Raw genomic sequence first — 18,318 nt, 5'->3', positions numbered from 1 at the left:
AGAAATTAAGATTGATCAGGGGCTGGAGAGACAGCACAGTGGTAAGGCGTTTGCCTTCTACACGGCCAACCAGGGACTGATTCCTGGCATCCCATATGTTACACTGACCCTGTCAGGAGTGATTTCTGAGCACAGAGCCAGGAGTAATGCCCAAGCGATGCTGAGTGTGGCCCAACCCCCCCACCCAAAAAAAAAGAAATTAAGATTGATGATGGTAGGGGAATATGATGCTGGGGATCAAAACTGGATTGTCTATATGCAAGGTTAATGCCCTATCTGCTGCACTATCTCTTTGGCTCTGAAAACATTTTTTTTCATGATATTCCCTCCAAAGTACTTATGTATAATAAATAAAAAGGCATAGATTTTAGATAGTTTTAAAAATCTGAAGTATTCACTACTGGTATAACTATTCAGTTATAGCTACCATTACTTTTTGGTAATTTTGTTTTTGGGCCATAACTGAGGTAGGCTGTGGGGGTCACTTTGAGCAGTGTTCAGTGAACATTAAGTACCAGGGATCAAGGCCAGGCCTTTTGCATGCAAAATATGTGCTCAGTCCAATTGGGCTATCTCTTTGGTTCACCTAAAATAGACATTCTTTTGAAAATGTTCCATTTATTATACTTTCCTTATAAAAAAGGTAAGCATGTCTTATAATGGACATGCAAATTACTTAAAAATGATACTTCATTGATCTAAACCTTATCTTTTTGGACTAAAACTTCTATTCACATATTAAGAGCTTGATGATTAGCAAACAAGAACTCAGGAAGTTAAATTAACAGAAGTAATTTTCTTGGCTTTCCCAACTTTGATTTTTATATAGTAATACTGCTAAAAGCAATCACTAAATATTACACCAATTAAAGTTTAATTTACTTAAGCAATTCTAATTTGATACAATAAAGTGCACGCTTATTGTATATAACTCTTACACTAAGTTATTAATCCTATTCTTTAAGCAGTAAAAATAAAATATATAATTTATACAAAGAAAAATATAAATAAAAATAAAGCAGCATCTCATTATTTCTGTCCAAAATTTTGCTTTATTATATGAACATTAACATTATGAAGGCAAACTATCTTATATTGGCAATAATATGGTTTTCACTAATTCTACTTCAAGTAAAACAACATACTTGTGAAAAGAGGTTAACCGTTTTAATGTAGAAAGCACATTGTAAATATCATCATCATCAGCTTCTTCTCCCTATTAAAAAAAGTATACAACTTTACTCATTTTCAACTTCACATAAAAGTTTATGATTTAGAGTTCATAAACTAAAACTTCATATTCATTTTCCATTATAAAATAATTCATAAATTATATAGAGTACATATTCACTATAGTTAAAAATAAAAAACACTACATACACCACTAATCTCAGCATGCAGAAATAAGTTATGGCATTTTAAAATGTTACAATGTAATCTTATACATTTTTATTATTAATATAAACACTAATTCTTAGAAATGTTAAATAAATGGAGGAGCGATAGCGCAGTGATAGGGCATTTGCCTTGCACACAGCTGACCCAGGACGGACCTCAGTTCGATCCTTGGAGATCCATATGGTCCCCCAAGCCAGGAGGGATTTCTGACAGCATAGCCAGGAGTAACCCCTGAGTGTCACCGGATGTGGCCCAAAAACCAAAAAGAAAAAAAGAAATGTTAAGTAAATGGATTATTTCTACATGTTTTATTATTTTGGGGGTTATATGATATGGGGACATACACTCCCCGAAGAAGGGTTTAGGGGTTTACTTTGTAGGGAAAATTGTGCCCTGAGGTGTTTGTGGTCCATGTGGTACCAGGAAAAAGATTTTAAAGATTATTTCTATGATTTTTAATGATTGTCATTCTTTTTATTGTGGGGGATCGGACCCACGTCCCATAGGGCCAGTGATTTCTCCTCTGGGGCTGTGTACTATGGGACTAAACCCAGAACAGAAGGTTCTACATGCAAAGGACTTGTTTCAACCTTCTGAACTATCTCTAAGACCAGGAGTATCCTCCTATTGCTTCATTCTTAGAATATAAAATAAGGATAATAATAATCAGTTTGATATAACTGTTGATATCTTGGACATATGCTAAGTAGACATTCCTTACAAATACACTTAAAATTTATTTCCTATTATTAGCACTTTGTTTTTGTGTTTTTTGTTTTTTTGTTTTTGTTTTGTTTTTGGTCCACACCCGGCGATGCTCAGGGGTTACTCCTGGCAGTCTGCTCAGAAATAGCTCCTGGCAGGCATGGGGGACCATATGGGACAGTGGGATTCGAACCAACCACCTTTGGTCCTGGATCGGCTGCCTGCAAGGCAAACGCCGCTGTGTTATCTCTCCGGGTCCTTATTAGCACTTTGTAATAATTCAGTATTAAAATGAAAATTTGGCATTTTATTTTTTTTTATTTTTGGTTTTTGGGCCACACCTGATATTTAGGGGTTGCTCCTGGCTTGGGGGACCATATGGGACACTGGGGATCAAACCGATGTCCGTCCTGTGTCAGCACATGCTAAGGCAAATGCCCTACCACTGCACTATTGCTTTGGCCCCAAACTTGGCATTTTAGGCAGAAAAAGTATGTAAAAAATGAGTTGAGAAAAGGCAGGTTTTAAGAAGACTTTTCTATTTCTTGTTTTGGGCCATACTCATCTGCTCATAGCTTACTATTCGTGGTTCTGCACTCAGGAATCACTTCTGGTGTTGCTCGGGGCCCTTATAGGATGCCAGGGATTAAACTGGGTCGAGTGCGTACAAGGCAAACTCCCTACACTATTGCTCTAGTCCTAAGAAAACTTTTCTTGGAGAGAGGGGTGAGGGGAACTCTAGAACTGATTTTTTTCTTTTTGTTTTTTGTTTTTGGGCTACACCCGTTACTCAGGGGTTACTCCAGGCTGTCTGCTCAGAAATAGCTCCTGGCAGGCACGGGGGACCATATGGGACACCGGGATTTGAACCAACCACCTTTGGTCCTAGATCAGCTGCTTGCAAGGCAAACGCTGCTGTGCTATCTCTCCGGGCCCCAGAACTGATTTCTTAAGTAAAGGTCAATCTTTATAAATTGAACAACTGTGATAGTTAAGTGTTTTGAAAGAGATAAACAATTTTAGATAATTATTTTGAAATGAAAATGACTTATACACTTAGCTACCCTAAATAATTAGACAAAGACATTACATATACCTATTAATTTAATTTTTAAAATTTGTTTTTGAGCCATACTTGGCTGTGCTCAGGGCTTCTTTCCTGGCTCTCTGCTCAGGAATCACTCCTGGTGAAGATCTAGGTATAACTTATGGCACCAAGAATTCACCTTAGGTCAAGTGCATGTAAGGTCAGTGCCTTACCTACTTTATTATATTTTTTTATTTTTTTTTTAAATTTAAAATTTTAAATTTTTTTAATTTTTATTTTTAAAATCTAATCCAGGAATCAAGCTCAACTAGAAACCTATACAAGTTAAACATATACTCTACTAATAAATTACAAACAGTCATGTGTACATTAACTCTAAAACTAACCTCTTTGGCCGGAGTGATAGTACAGCAATAGGGTATTTGCTTTGCACACGACAACCCAAGATGGACCCGGGTTCGATCCCGGTATCCCATATGGTCCCAGGCCTGCCAGAAGCTTATTCTGTGCGCAAAGTCAGGAGTAAACCCTTGAATGCTGCTGGGTATGGCCCCCAAACCAAAAAACAACAAATTCCCCTCCCCCAAAAAACTAACCTCTTGTAGTAGGTCTTCCACAGAATGATTGAATCGATCTACAAACTCATCAATAAGCTGGCTTCGAGCTATGTCAACTCTGTTCTGGATGGTATATTCCTCACTGCATAAGATGCTATATGTTTTACTGCAGGCTTCTAAAACGTCAGATTCTACATGTTTTTCCACAACAAACTTAATCTGTTTTAATAAAGCATCCAGATGCTGAAGAAAAAAAAAGAAAAACTATGTACTTAAATAGAAGACAAAAAGGAAAAGCAAACAACTGTCAAATAAGTCTATAGGATTACAGAAAATAGGAAAATTAAGTAAGCTATAGGAGCAGAAATTAAAATTAATAACATCTTACCTTTTCCATTCTACCTGTGCTATAAATTTCTAGATCAAAATATTGTGGGATTTGTAGCAAGTTTGCTACCTTCTCTGCATCCGCAGAATACTAGAAGGACACACACACATACAAAAAAGAAAGAAAGAAAAGATAACTCATGGTGCAATACACAAATTCAGTGGTATATTAAAAGTCACATAAAAAGGAAATGAAACCATACCTTTGATAGTAACATAGGAAGTGTTATAATAAAATGCTCAGTCAATTTATTTCTATCATCAATTTGAGTTTTTCTTTCTTTGGCAGTCAGCACCTAGAAATAAAGATAAATGGGAAGAGAGAAAAGGAATGTCATTTACTAATATGTAAATCTAGAAAATTATATTGGATGATAAAGCATTAATAGGTAATATAATTGGGGCCGGAGCCATAGCACATTGGTAGGGTGTTTTTGCCTTGTATGTGGCCGACCCAGTCCAGGTTGATCGCCAGCACCCTATATGGTCCCCCGAACCTTCTAGGAGCAATTTCTGAGTGCTTAGCCAGGAGTAACCTGAGTGCTGCCAGATGTGGTCCCAAAACCAAAAAACCAAAACCAAAACCAAAGATAAAAATGTAATATTATTAAAATAAGAAGAGCTTACTAACAAATCAGTTACTAATATTTGTGCAAATTCTTAACAAATGCTACAATTTAATTAAATAATTAAGAATCAGCTTTGAGGGGCCGGGCGGTGGCGCTAAAGGTAAGGTGCCTGCCTTGCCTGCGCTAGCCTTGGACGGACCGCGGTTCGATCCCCCGGTGTCCCATATGGTCCCCCAAGCCAGGAGCGACTTCTGAGCACATAGCCAGGAGTAACCCCTGAGTGTTACCGGGTGTGGCCCAAAAACCAAAAAAAAAAAAAAAAAAAAAAAAAAAAAAAGAATCAGCTTTGAATACTGAAGATATAGGTTCAATTCTGAGCATGGCATCAACCTCCAAGCACCTCTGAAAATGACCTTCAAGCATAAAGCCAGGAGTATCCTGACTACTCAGGGATAGGACTTAAATCGCTCCTGGCTTGGGGGACCATATGGAATGCCGGGGATTGAACCCAGGACTGTTCTAGGTCAGCTACATGCAAGGCAAATGCCCTACCACTGTGAACTTGCTCCGGCCCCTTTTCTAGAGTTCTATTATCAATGTTAATAGTACTTCCACAGCACATTTTTTCTAAGTACTTTAAAAGTAATGTTTTTAAAGTATCAGCAATTAATGAATTCCACATACTTTGTTTTGTTTTGTTTTGGCCACACCCAGTGACACTGAGGTGTTACTCCTGGCTATGCATTCAGAAATCATTCCTGGCTTGGGGACCATATGAAATGCCGGGAATCAAACCCAGGTCCATCCTGAATCAGTCACATGTAAACACCCTACAGCTGTGCTACCACTCTGGCTCCAAATCCCACAACTTTTAAAGCACATACTACCAACCTCTGTAGACTCATTCTTATTTGACTCTCCTTAAAATCAGATTACAGATATATTAGAAAACAACCTGTTACTATGAAACCTCAAGCAAATGAAGGTATCTAAATAAATTTGAGATAAACAAGAGTTTAAGAGAGGTATGGAGGATAAAAATATACATGGGACAGGGATTTAATTCAACAGATAAAATCCCAGGGGTTACATGTATGAGATCCTCAGACAGATCCTTAGCACTGCATGACAACCTGAGCATTGCCCCAGGCATGGCTCTGGTGTTCCCTAAGTACTGTTGGGTATAAATACTATTTAAAATAACAAAAAATTTGCATGTATTTATCTACGTATTTTTAAAATGATACATTGGAAAGAGAATCTATAAACAAAAATAATTACCAGGGTTGGGAAATCATGAATCAATTAAGGAATAAGCCAAGTATTTGAATCTTAGGACCTCACAGCTCCTCCTCCCTCCCATCTATATCCCACCACTAAGCAAAATACCAGAATGGCTTGTAGAATATTCAAAATTATAGGGACTGAGCAAGATCTCTTCCTATACTCTTGAATTGAACAAAGCAAGCATACACCTGGCTGAGAATCACTAGTAGCAGGCTTGGTCATCCATAGCATTGTGCTTGGGAGGGTTTTTTACCACTCTGTCCAAAAGGTTACTAACAGAACTATGAAACTGCAGTATAAGGTATGTGATACTTTTATTACATGGATTTAAAATTTAAGTATGCAAATATTTTACATACTTTATTTTGCAATAAGGAAAAACAAAATCAAAATGGAAAATTCCTGTGTTAAATATAAGTCAGAAATACCAATATATATATATATATATATATATATATATATATATATATTTTTTTTTTTTTTTTTTTTTGGTTTTTGGGCCACACCCGGCATTGCTCAGGGGTTACTCCTGGCTGTCTGCTCAGAAATAGCTCCTGGCAGGCACTGGGGACTATATGGGACACCAGGATTCGAACCAACCACCTTTGGTCCTGGATCAGCTGCTTGCAAGGCAAACGCCGCTGTGCTATCTCTCTGGGCCCAGAAATACCGATATTTATTATGTGTACATGCAGATAAATACATGCATTTCTTAGCTCTGTATTCTAAAAGTACCTAGAAAAAGTGATAAGCAATTAGCAGTGTGCATCTTATTGCCAAGATTTTGATCTCTTAAAAGGAAGCAACACAGTGGAGATTTTCATACCAGGTTACCACAGAACTACTTTCACAATGCTTCCAAGGACCCTGTAACCTATACAGGATCTTGGACAGCGTCTATGAATGAGTAAGGAAGACATGTAGCGAGCAGAATGTTGTAGAAAAGATGTGGATTTTTTGAGAATAAGTCTTTAAAAACCACACTGTCCAGTTTAACTCTCTTTTGAATCATCCATTCAAAGAGAGGCCAGCAATCAGGTCATAAGAACACCTGAACAACTCTACTGAGAGGCCATCAATAGTGAAGATCTTCCTACCAACTTCCCAGACTCATTGGAAAGAGTAAATGAACAATCAAGTCCTCATATGCTAAAGCTAAGGCAAATATTTTTTATTGAAACCATGTGAAAAACCCTAGACCAAACAGAACAAATAGCTAAGTTACATCCAAATTTTGGAGTCAAAGAAAACTACAACAAAAGCCTACTGTTTTGAGCTTGTTGGTTATGAAGCAAATTTTCTCACAGCAGTAATATAAAAAGGAAAGGCAGAAAGTGAAACTGAGCATCTTGCTCTGAAAATAAAACAAAGTACTCAAAAATGTTTCCATAACAAAATGAAAAAAAAATAGTCTGAATATCTAAAAGTTGGGATAGCACAGACTTTAAAAACATTTTAAAATTTCCAAAATTAAATGTTTCCTTAGAATCAGTTTATAGTATTCTTAAAGATCTCGCTTTGTGGAGTCTTTTCTATCTTTAGATGTAATGTGATTTTTTTTTCTGGAATCCACCCACCCACCATACCCCCGCTAACTTCTGGCTCTAAGGAGATTACTCCTGGAAGTTCTGGAGGAACACAAGCAATAATGAAGATCGCACTAAAGTCATCTGCATACAAGCAAGTGCCTGATATTCTATACTATCTATACAACTCAAAATTGGCTAAATTTGTCATTTTCATATTTATTATCCATAGATCTCATGTCTTTTATTTATTTATTTATTTTTTTTTGTGGTTTTTGGGTCACACCTGGCAGTGCTCAGGGGTTATTCCTGGCTCCATGCTCAGAAATTGCTCCTGGCAGGCACGGGGGACCATATGGGACGCCGGGATTCGAACCGATGACCTTCTGCATGAAAGGCAAACGCCTTACCTCCATGCTATCTCTCCGGCCCCAGATCTCATGTCTTTTTCTGTTGCTATTTGTACCTTCTTTACAGCCTATTTTAGGGTAAAAATATTTTAACTTTTGAGCAATGTAAAGATGGTAAATTATTTATAGTGTACTGTATGTAATTTATTCATTTTGTTTTCCTAACTGCCTAATAATTTTTTTTTTTTTTGTGGTTTTTGGGTCACACCCGGCAGTGCTCAGGGGTTATTCCTGGCTCCAGGCTCAGAAATTGCTCCTGGTAGGCACAGGGGACCATATGGGACCCCGGGATTCAAACTGATGACCTCCTGCATGAAAGGCAAATGCCTTACCTCCATGCTATCTCTCCGGGCCCCTAATAAAAATTTTTTAAGGGGACCACACCCAGCAGTGTTCAAAGGATCTTATGTGGTGCCAGGATTGGTGATCAGGCAAGTAAGTGCCTTAATCTTTGTACTAGATCTCATAGACTCAAAATCTTTAATTAATATGCTTAACTAAGTTATTTTTAAATAAACCACAGGAAAATATAGTACTTTTGCTCCAATATTCATATCTACAAATATTATAATTAAGTACTGTAACACTGTCAACACTATTTTAAACTGTCTCTAAAGAAACAAGAAGATAATCTATATATCTTTCTATATATCTTAGTATGGTACTCTCAGAGACAGTATTGTGGGTAAGGTACTTATCTAGCATGCAAATGACTCAGATTCTATCCCTGGCATTATATATGATCACCAGAAGTGATTTTGGAACAGAGCCAGAAATAAGCCCTGAACACAACTTGCATAGCCCCCAAACAGTGATAAAAATACATATGTATGTATGATATTTAGCAGCCTATTATATTAAGTTCATCCATATTAGCTATCATATCTAGTATTTTTTCCATCTTTCCTGTGGATGAGTGACCACCCAGTGTTGTTTCTTATAGCTAAAAGGACTTATTTAAGAACTTCTAAAGCATGCTAGAAGGTGTATTTAGAAGGTGTATGCTAGAAGGAGTATCTCAATTTTTTTTCATCTGGGAAAGTTTTAATTAATCTTCATATATATTATATCATATATATTAATCTTTAATTAACCTCCATATATAAGAAAATTTTACATGGTTTATAGTTTTTGGTTGACAATTTTGTTCTTTCAGTAAATGTAGTAATTTGTTCTACCTCCACTGTTTCTCATATAAAATTAACTATTAATCCCTTTGCTGGTAAACACGGACTGTATTTCTCTTTTTTATGATACATGATTTTTCTTTTTAGCTTTTGGGTCAGACCCAGAGTGCTGAGCTACTCCTGGCTCTGCACTCAGGAATTACTCCTGCCAGGGACCGAATCCGGGTCCTCCATATGTAAAACAAACACCCAACCTGCTGTACTATCTCTCTGGCCTGATTCATTTTCTTTAGCATTCAACAGTGTAATTAACTTATCTCTGAGAGATGCATCTTTTGAATTTTGATCAAGTTTCTTCATCTGCGAATTACTACTATATTGCATCAAATTTGGGAAGCTTTTTGCAATTATTATTTTAATTATTTCCCCATTGTTTCTAGGATCCCATTACACAAATTTGGTGCAGCTAATGTGGTTTTTACATTTCTGAGACTTTATACATTTTTAATTCTTCTTTTCTTTGTGGGGGGGGGGGGCCACAAGTAGTACTCAAGGATTATTCCTGGATCTGCACAAAGAAATCATGCTAGGTGGGCTTGAGTGACCCTACATCAGGGGTCTCAAACTCAATTTACTTGGGGGCCGCAGGAGGCAAAGTCGGGGTGAGGCAGGGCCGCATAAGGAATTTCGCTTACCGAATATTCGCAATAAAAAAATCGCATTAAACATTTGTTTTTTTTTTTTTTTTTTTTTTTTTTTTGGTTTTTGGGTCACACCCGGCAGTGCTCAGGGGCTACTCCTGGCTGTCTGCTCAGAAATAGCTCCTGGCAGGCACAGGGGACCATATGGGACACCGGGATTCAAACCAACCACCTTTGGTCCTGGATCGGCTGCTTGCAAGGCAAACGCCACTGTGCTATCTCTCCGGGCCCGCATTAAACATTTGTATACCCCGAACGGAACTGCTCGGGTATGTGAATGTTAAATGTGATTTTTTTCTTACTAATGCAATATTTGATTAATATTAATGCGGGTCGCGAGTTTGAGACCCCTGCCCTACAGGATGAGAGGGATTAAACTCGGGTCAGCTATGTGCCCTATCTAGGCAAAGTATGCTACCCTTTGTATTATCACTCAGGACCCTTTAGTTCATTTTTTTCCTCTCATCATATACTGTTATTCTATTCATAGACTGTTATCTATCTATCTATCTATCTATCTATCTATCTATCTATCTATCTATCTATCTATCTATCTATCTATCTATCTTTATTGTTAGTTATTTTTATTTCCTGTTCTTTTAAGTCTGCTACTGAGCCCATTTAATAATTTGTCACTGAAAATTTGTCACTGAAATTTAAGATATTAAAAGTAGGGGGTTTGGGGCCAGAGCAGTGGTGCAGTGGTAGGCCATTTGCCTTGCACACAGACCTAGAACAAACTGTGGTTCTATCTCCTGGCATCCCAGATGGTCTCCCAAGCCAGGAGCTATTTATGAGCGCATAGCCAGGAGTAACCCGAAGTGTCACTGAGTGTGGCCCAAAAACCAAAAAGAAAAAAAAAGGGGGGTGGTGGGAGTTGGGAACTAGTATAATGGTTAGGGCACGTGTTGGGAAAGTGCACGACTTGGGTCCAATTCATACTACCATATGGTCTCTGAACATGACCAGGTGCAGCTCTTCTCAAAAGATCTCCAATAGTACAGTACTAGTCCTACTAAGAAGTTGTTTGTATTGTCTTCTTCCCCCAAGAAATAGGTAATTTTTTAATTGCTTCTTTGAATATCCATAATTTTTCTAGAAAAGTAGATGTTTTAATATAGTAATTTTTAAATCATTTAAAATTAATCTTTATTTTAAACTGTTTGTCTCTTATGTGTTGTTTGAATTTTTTTTTTTTTTTTTGTGGTTTTTGGGTCACACCCGGCAGTGCTCAGGGGTTATTCCTAGCTCCAGGCTCAGAAACTGCTCCTGGCAGGCACAGGGGACCATATGGGACACAGGGATTCGAACCGATGACCTTCAGCATGAAAGACAAACACATTACCTCCACGCTATCTCTTCAGCCCCAATTGTTTGAAATTATTACACTTTTCGTTTTCCCTTTAGGGGGGCTATACCTGATGGTTCATAAGGGTCATTTCTGGTTCTCTGTGCAGTATTGACCCAGGCAGTCTTCAAGGGACCACATGTGGTGCTGGGGATTTGAATCACTACAGAGGGAGCTGCATACACTTGCCCTCCAGTCTAGAACTATTTTTGTTCCTATTTTTCTATTTAGTCTTTTAAGAAAGGAGTAATCTCATTCCCAAGTTAGATGACTAAATGAGCAGAAGTCTTGTCTTGTATAGTATAGTATTAGGCTTCTCTGATGAGATCTGATTTCTTTCCGGTTTAGAGAGTATATTAAAAGCTCAGTGAGTTTGAAAATTGCCCTTGTCTTCTATTTTCTTTTAAATCACCAATTAATCAGGGAGATGTGAAGAGATTATCTATTCTTTTATGGCTTATGCATTTTTAGAATTTTCTAGGTAAGTTTCTTGGTTAATCATTAGTTCTTATCAAGTGGGACCAAAACTTTAGAAATATTAAAGTCCTAGTTTTCCTTATTTGCTTTTAACCAAATTTGCAACTTACAGCTGACAAACCTCATGTGGTAAATATCATCCCATATTGAGTTTATATTCTCGAAGGTCAAAGCTGCTGGATATTTTTGTTGATACAGCTTTGGCTTTTGAATAACACCCAATAGTGTTTAACAAAGTGCATGCTCTAGCTACTGTACTGGTTTTCTTGCCCCAAGATGCCAGGTTTTACACTCAAAGTCAATGAGCTAAAACTCATCATAGAATTTTGTATATGCTTATGTAATATAATATTTTTAACCTCAGACAAAAGAAAAACACAAAAAATAAAGTCAAGACTCCTGAAGCTTTTACCTAATATTTTTAGCAGGCTTTCCTTATTTATGGCCACACCTATTGGTGCTCAGGGTTGATCTTTTCAGTGCTCAGAGGATTGAACAATACTGCAGATGGAATTCAGGCCTCCTGAATGCAAAGCACATACTCTAGTTGCGCAAGCAGTTTCTGGTCCTAGGCTTAGCCATTTTTGAATAATATAATAAAAGTATAAATAATTAATATTTTGAATAATGTATTATTCAAAGATATACTCAATATATTTTCAAAATATTCAAAATAATTTAATAATTCGAATTTATTAAACATATATATATTTTTTTGGGAGGGGGCACACCCTGTGGCGCTCAGGGGTTACTCCTGGCTATGCGCTCAGAAATTGTACCTGGCTTGGGGGACCGTATGGGACGTTGAGGGATCAAACTGCGGTCTGTCCTACGCTAGTGCCAGCAAGGCAGATGCCTTACTGCTCCACGCCACTGCTCCAGCCCCTTTAAACATATATTATTCAAAAATATAAGTTATATATTTTTGAATTAAAAATATAAATAAATATATTTTAAAAATCTTTGGTGAATTTGCAGTCTACTGATTTTTTTTAATACCTACCTCTTCAAACCACCACAGTGATTATCTTTTTTTTTTTTTGGTTTTTGGGCCACACCCGGTGATGCTCAGGGGTTACTCCTGGCTATGCGCTCAGAAGTCGCTCCTGGCTTGGGGGACCATATGGGACACCGGGGGATCGAACCGCGGTCCATTCAAGGCTAGCGCAGGCAAGGCAGGCACCTTACCTCTAGCGCTACCGCCCGGCCCCACAGTGATTATCTTAATCCATTTTTAACACCAAGTACACAAGATAAAGGAACAGCAAACTAAAGATTACCAGTTATTAAATGAACAAAAGTAGTGAACTTTCTGAGATCCTTTTTATTTTTATGCAAATATAAATTTGTAACTACATTTTTGGGATAAAAAATTATAAAGGAAATAATCTATTGGGGAGACATGAGTACAGATTTGATAAAGATGAAGAACTAGAGCATGTATCATTTACAAAGACATCATGTTTACAGGATACATACATGGAAAATTCCAAATATTTAAGATGGTGAATTATACTTTTGTAGACTTCTCATTAATATCACTTACTCTCTTGCCAGTACCCCTTCCCACTGGAGGATGAGCCTCAGCAGCTTGACGAATTGTACAAACCATTAGCTCTATAAGAGCACTCTCTTGCCGGTCAGACATTGCTAAGGTGAAACAAAACATATTAATATAAATAAAGAGCTTCATAATTACCACTGTATAAAAAAGAGCACAATGATAAAAAACCACTACTATAATTTTATTACTGATCATTTTAAAACTTGATGTTTTATAAAAACTACATGTTTTATTCTTAAAAAAAAAAAGCTAATAATGGCTTTTTACAAGTCAAATGAGATTGAAATAAGAAAATAAATGAACTGGTTTCTTCTAATATCTGCTCTCACCTAATACTATACTTCTTTCTGAGTTAGATAATACAATTTTATTGCACTTTATGCTAATATTTTTTAGTGAGAAATGGGCCACACCAGCAGCAATTAGGGCTCTTTCCTGGAGACGCATAGTAATTATACTGGATAATTACATTGTATTCCATGACTTTTATTCTAATTCTTTTCAAAATTTTGTCACTAAGTAACATAGCAATATATATACACTACATATACATATATGTAACTGATACTATTTTTTCTATAGAATATGTCCCCAAAATCAAAATAATGGGTCAAAGGCTAAAATACTGATAAGCTGATATATTGTAAGGTTATTTAATATAATTCACACTCCCAACTGCAATTATAATTGGTTGGCTCATCATATTCCTGCAAATGCTGGCAATGCTTTAATTTCTGCCAATTCAATGGCTGAAAGTGGAGTTATTTTGCAACTTTCATTTTTAACTTAATTTTTTTGTCTAATTTTCTATGCTATTCACTTTCTCACTGTTTCATGAACTCATACTTGTAACATTCTTTTGTTTTGGTCAGAGAGAAACTTGAATTTTACAGTCATATCTACGCTTATTTATTTTATACCTCTAGGTTTTAATTCCTTTGTTTTCTCAGTTTTACTAAGAAATAACATTACTGCATATGTATTAACAAGTGAATCCAAAACCTTGGGGTTTTTTATATTACTTGAAAAATGCTCTCCTCCCTCTTTCTTCCTCCCTTTTCCATCCTTTTTGGTTTCTTTTTTTTTTTTTTAAATCTTTACTTAAGCACCATAATTACAAGCATGATTATAGCTGGGTTTCAGTCATAAAAAGAACACTCCCCTTCACCAGTGCAACCTTCCCACCACCAATGGCCCCCACCCTCTTCCATTCTACTTCTCTCATTTATTAACATTGTCATGCTAGTTGTTAGTGTAGTTATTTCCCTAATAGCATTCACCACTCTTTGTGATGAGCTTCAAATTGTGAGCCGGTCCTTCTGACCCTATTGTCTCTGGGCCTTATTACAATAATGTCTTTTATTTTTCTTTTTAAGCCCATAGATGAGTGAGACTATTGTGTCTATCTCTCTCTCTGACTTATTTCACTCAGCATAATAGATTCCATGCATAGGAAAATTTCATGACTTCATCTATTCCGATGGCTGCATAATATTCCACTGTGTATATGTACCACAGTTTTTCAGTCATTCATCTGTTGAAATTCATTTGGAACAATAAACACCCACAAATAGCTAAAGCAATCCTTGGGAAAGAAATATGAAAAGCATTACTTTCCCTAATTTTAAATTGTATTACAAAGCTATAGTAATCAAACAGCATGGTATTGGAATAAAGACAGATCCTCAGATCAGTGGAATAGACTTGAGTATTTAAAGAGTGTTCCCCAGGCATACAATCAACTAAGAAAACAAGAAATCCAAAGTGTAGTAAGGAAAACCTCTTCAACAAGTGGTGTTGGCACAACTGGTTAGCCACTTGCAAAAAAGCGAACTCAGACCCCCAGCTAACACCATGAACAAAGGAAAAATCGAAGTGGATTAAAGACCTTGATATCAGGCCTAAAACTATAAGGTATATAGAACAACATATAGGTAAAACACTCCATGACAACTAAGGCATCTTTTTTTTTTGGTTATTGGGCCACACCCGGTGATGCTCAGGGGTCACTCCTGGCTATGCGCTCAGAAGTCGCTCCTGGCTTGGGGGACCATATGGGACGTTGGGGGATCGAACCACGGTCTGTCTAAGGCTAGTGCTGGCAAGGTAGTCAGTCACCTTACCTCTAGTGCCACCACGCCAGCCCAAGACTAAGGCATCTTAAAGGGAGAAACAGCACTCTCCAAACAAGTGGAAGCAGAGATAAACAGATGAGACTATATTAAGCTGAGAAGCTTCTGCACCTCAAAGGAAATAGTGCCTAGGATACAAAAGCCACCCACTGAATGGGCGAAATGATTCGCCCAATACCCATCAGATAAAGGACTAATATCCAAAATATACAAGGTACTGACAGAACCTTACAAGAAAATAAAATATCGGGGCTGGCGAGGTGGCGCTAGAGGTAAGGTGTCTGCCTTGCAAGCGCTAGCCAAGGAAGAACCATGGTTCGATTCCATGGCGTTCCATATGGTCCCCCCAAGCCAGGGGCAATTTCTGAGCGCTTAGCCAGGAGTAACCCCCGAGCATCAAATGGGTGTGGCCCGAAAAACCAAAACAAAAAAAAAAAGAAAAAAAAAGAAAAAATCTAACTCCATCAAAAAATGGGGAGAAGAAATGAACAGACACTTCCTTAAAGAAGAAATCCAAATAACCAAAAGGTACATAAAAAAATGCCCCAAATCACTAATCATCAGGGAGATGCATCTCACATCACAGAGACTGGCATACATCACAAAGAACAAGAACAATTAGTGCTGGCAGGGATGTGGAGAGAAAGGAACTCTGATTCATTGATGATGGGAATGCCATCTAGTCCAGCTTTTATGAAAACAATATGGAGATTCCTCAAAAAACTGGAAATTGAGCTCTCATATGATCCAGCTACATCACTCCTAGGGATATACCCTATGAACACAAAAATACAATTCAAAAATCACTTCATCACACCTATATTCATTTCAGCACTATTTACAATAGCCTGACTCTGGAAACAAACTTTTCGATCCTTAATAGGTCTATTTCTGCTGATGCTATGAAGTATGGGCAACTAGATGAATAAAAAAATGAAAATACCTCCACCATTAACAAACCATCTTCCCTGGTGAAATGTTTTTTTTTTTCTTTGATTGCTTTCTTTTTGATATTGGGCAGACACCTTACCTCTAGCGCCACCTCGCCGGCCCCACATTTTAGACATTTAATTCTGTAATTTATATAAACACAGCTAAATATACTATATTTAGATTCCTTAGTTTGATAACATTCATTAATTTTATTCATGATATATTATTTCATATATTTTTCATTATTTATTCATTCATAATTATTTCATATTTTTCATGATATATACAATATAAATTTACAGTATACTTTGTGATATATATTAACCTCTTTAGTCTTTAAAAACAATTCCAAGTTATAATTTGATCTGTGAAACATTTCCAAAATGTCAAAACCAGCTTTTCATGTATTTAGTAGTAGTGCCAAGATATTAATTCAGGTAGTTTAAACCCAAGGTTTTATGCTCTAAATAGGTCCACAAGAAACACAATTTTATTGTACCAAAAAAGAACCACAGCAGATTTTGAAGGAAATAATGTTATTTAAGGACCTGATTTGCTTATACATATTTTCCTGCAAAGACATATTCAAAACATAAAATCAGGACTTACTGCCTTTAGGGAGATTGTAGCCATAGTATAGTATAGCAGTGATTGCCCTAAACAAGACAGACAGATTTACTGCCAGTAACCCATGTGGTTCCCTCAATTCTGCAAGGAATGACCCCTGAATACAGAGCCAAAAGTAAGTCCTGGGAATTACAGAACAAAACCAAGAAATTCTACCTTTCTTCACCTCGCTTAAAATTTGATAAAAATATTAAATTAAAACTTACTGAATCACTACAAATTACAAGGTTATTCATTAAGGAGTTAGGCATAAAATGTCTAAGCACCAAGAATTTACCAGTGTCTGCCTTCCTTCATCAATGTCCACAGGAGCTCTCCCATCCCCCTAGCCTGCCTCAATGGAAGGTACTATGCCCTTGTGCACTGTGGTTTACAATAGTTACTGATAAAATATCAGCAAGACACTTTACTTTCTTCTTCTTCTTCTTCTTTTTTTTTTTTGGTTTTTGGGCCACACCCATTTGACACTCAGGGGATACTCCTGGCTATGCGCTCAGAAATCGCCCCTGGCTTGGGGGGACCATATGGGACAGCAGGGGATCGAACCGCGGTCCGTCCTACGCTAGCGCTTGCAAGGCAGACACCTTACCTCTAGCGCCACCTTCCCGGCCCTGACACTTTACTTCTTTTAGCACCTAATACTGGTCCAGACTCAAATGGTCCCTTCCCTGAACTATCTTCTTTCTTCCACTCCCCAATGGCAAGCTTCTAGTCCTCCTGCTCTTCTACTCCATTGTCTTTGGAATTAGTTGATCCCCTACTGTGTATCTTTATATCCTGTATATGAGTGAGACTGTTCTGTGTCTGTCCTTTTGTCTCAAACTCATTTTACTTAGCATAATGATCTCCAGATTTGTCCATGTAGCATAACTTCTTATTTTCTTCTGGCTGAGTAATATTCCATTGTGTGCATATACCACAGCTTTTTAAATCCAGTCACCTGTTCTTAGGCACTCACTTGAGTTGTTTCCAGATTTTTGGCTGTTGTGCAGTGCTGTAATGAATATTACAGTGCAAATGTTTTTGCATTGTTCTTTGAGTCCTTGAGTATTCTTTTTTTTTGGGGGGGGGGAGAGGGGTTTTGGTCACACCTGGCAGTGCTCAGGGGTTACTCCTGGCTCTGCGCTTAGAAATCACTCCTGGCAGGCTCAGGGGACAGTATGGGATGCTGGGAATCGAACCCAGGTCCGTCCTGGATCTGCCACATGCAAGGCAAATGCCCTATGGCTGTGCTATCTCTCTGGCCCCCTTGGGTATATTCTGAAGAGTAGAACTGCAGAGGCATAAGAAAGCTCAAATCCTAGGTTTCTGAGGATTGACCATGTCTTCAAAAATGGCTGGACCTGAAATGAAGGAACATCTCTTTTCCTGGTATCCATGCTAATACGCTTGTTATTTCTATGCTGCACTACCTCTGTGGTGCGAGGGGATACTTCATTGTTTTGATTTGCATCTCATTGTTGATGGAGAGCATATTTTTATGTGCCTTTTGGACACTTGCATTTCTTTTTTGAAGAAGTTT

At 37.4% G+C, this 18,318-nt stretch overlaps 1 protein-coding gene across 1 annotated transcript in view; it reads right to left on the bottom strand.

Moving 5' to 3' along the window:
- STAG1 (stromal antigen 1) overlaps positions 1 to 18,318 on the bottom strand; it is a 363,983-nt gene that overhangs the window by 67,167 nt on the left and 278,498 nt on the right. Inside the window, exons 16-20 of the mRNA XM_049775919.1 lie at positions 13,087 to 13,190; positions 4,299 to 4,391; positions 4,097 to 4,186; positions 3,748 to 3,951; positions 1,146 to 1,216 (exon numbers count right to left, since the gene is read on the bottom strand). Of these exons, the coding sequence (XP_049631876.1) occupies positions 1,146 to 1,216; positions 3,748 to 3,951; positions 4,097 to 4,186; positions 4,299 to 4,391; positions 13,087 to 13,190 (562 nt within the window). The remainder of the gene's footprint in view (positions 1 to 1,145; positions 1,217 to 3,747; positions 3,952 to 4,096; positions 4,187 to 4,298; positions 4,392 to 13,086; positions 13,191 to 18,318) is intronic.

The sequence above is a fragment of the Suncus etruscus genome, chromosome 6 (genome assembly GCF_024139225.1).
Source record: "Suncus etruscus isolate mSunEtr1 chromosome 6, mSunEtr1.pri.cur, whole genome shotgun sequence".
NCBI lineage: Eukaryota > Metazoa > Chordata > Mammalia > Eulipotyphla > Soricidae > Suncus > Suncus etruscus.
The sequence above is the reverse complement of the archived record's forward strand: the minus strand, read 5'-3'. Positions and strand labels throughout refer to the sequence as shown.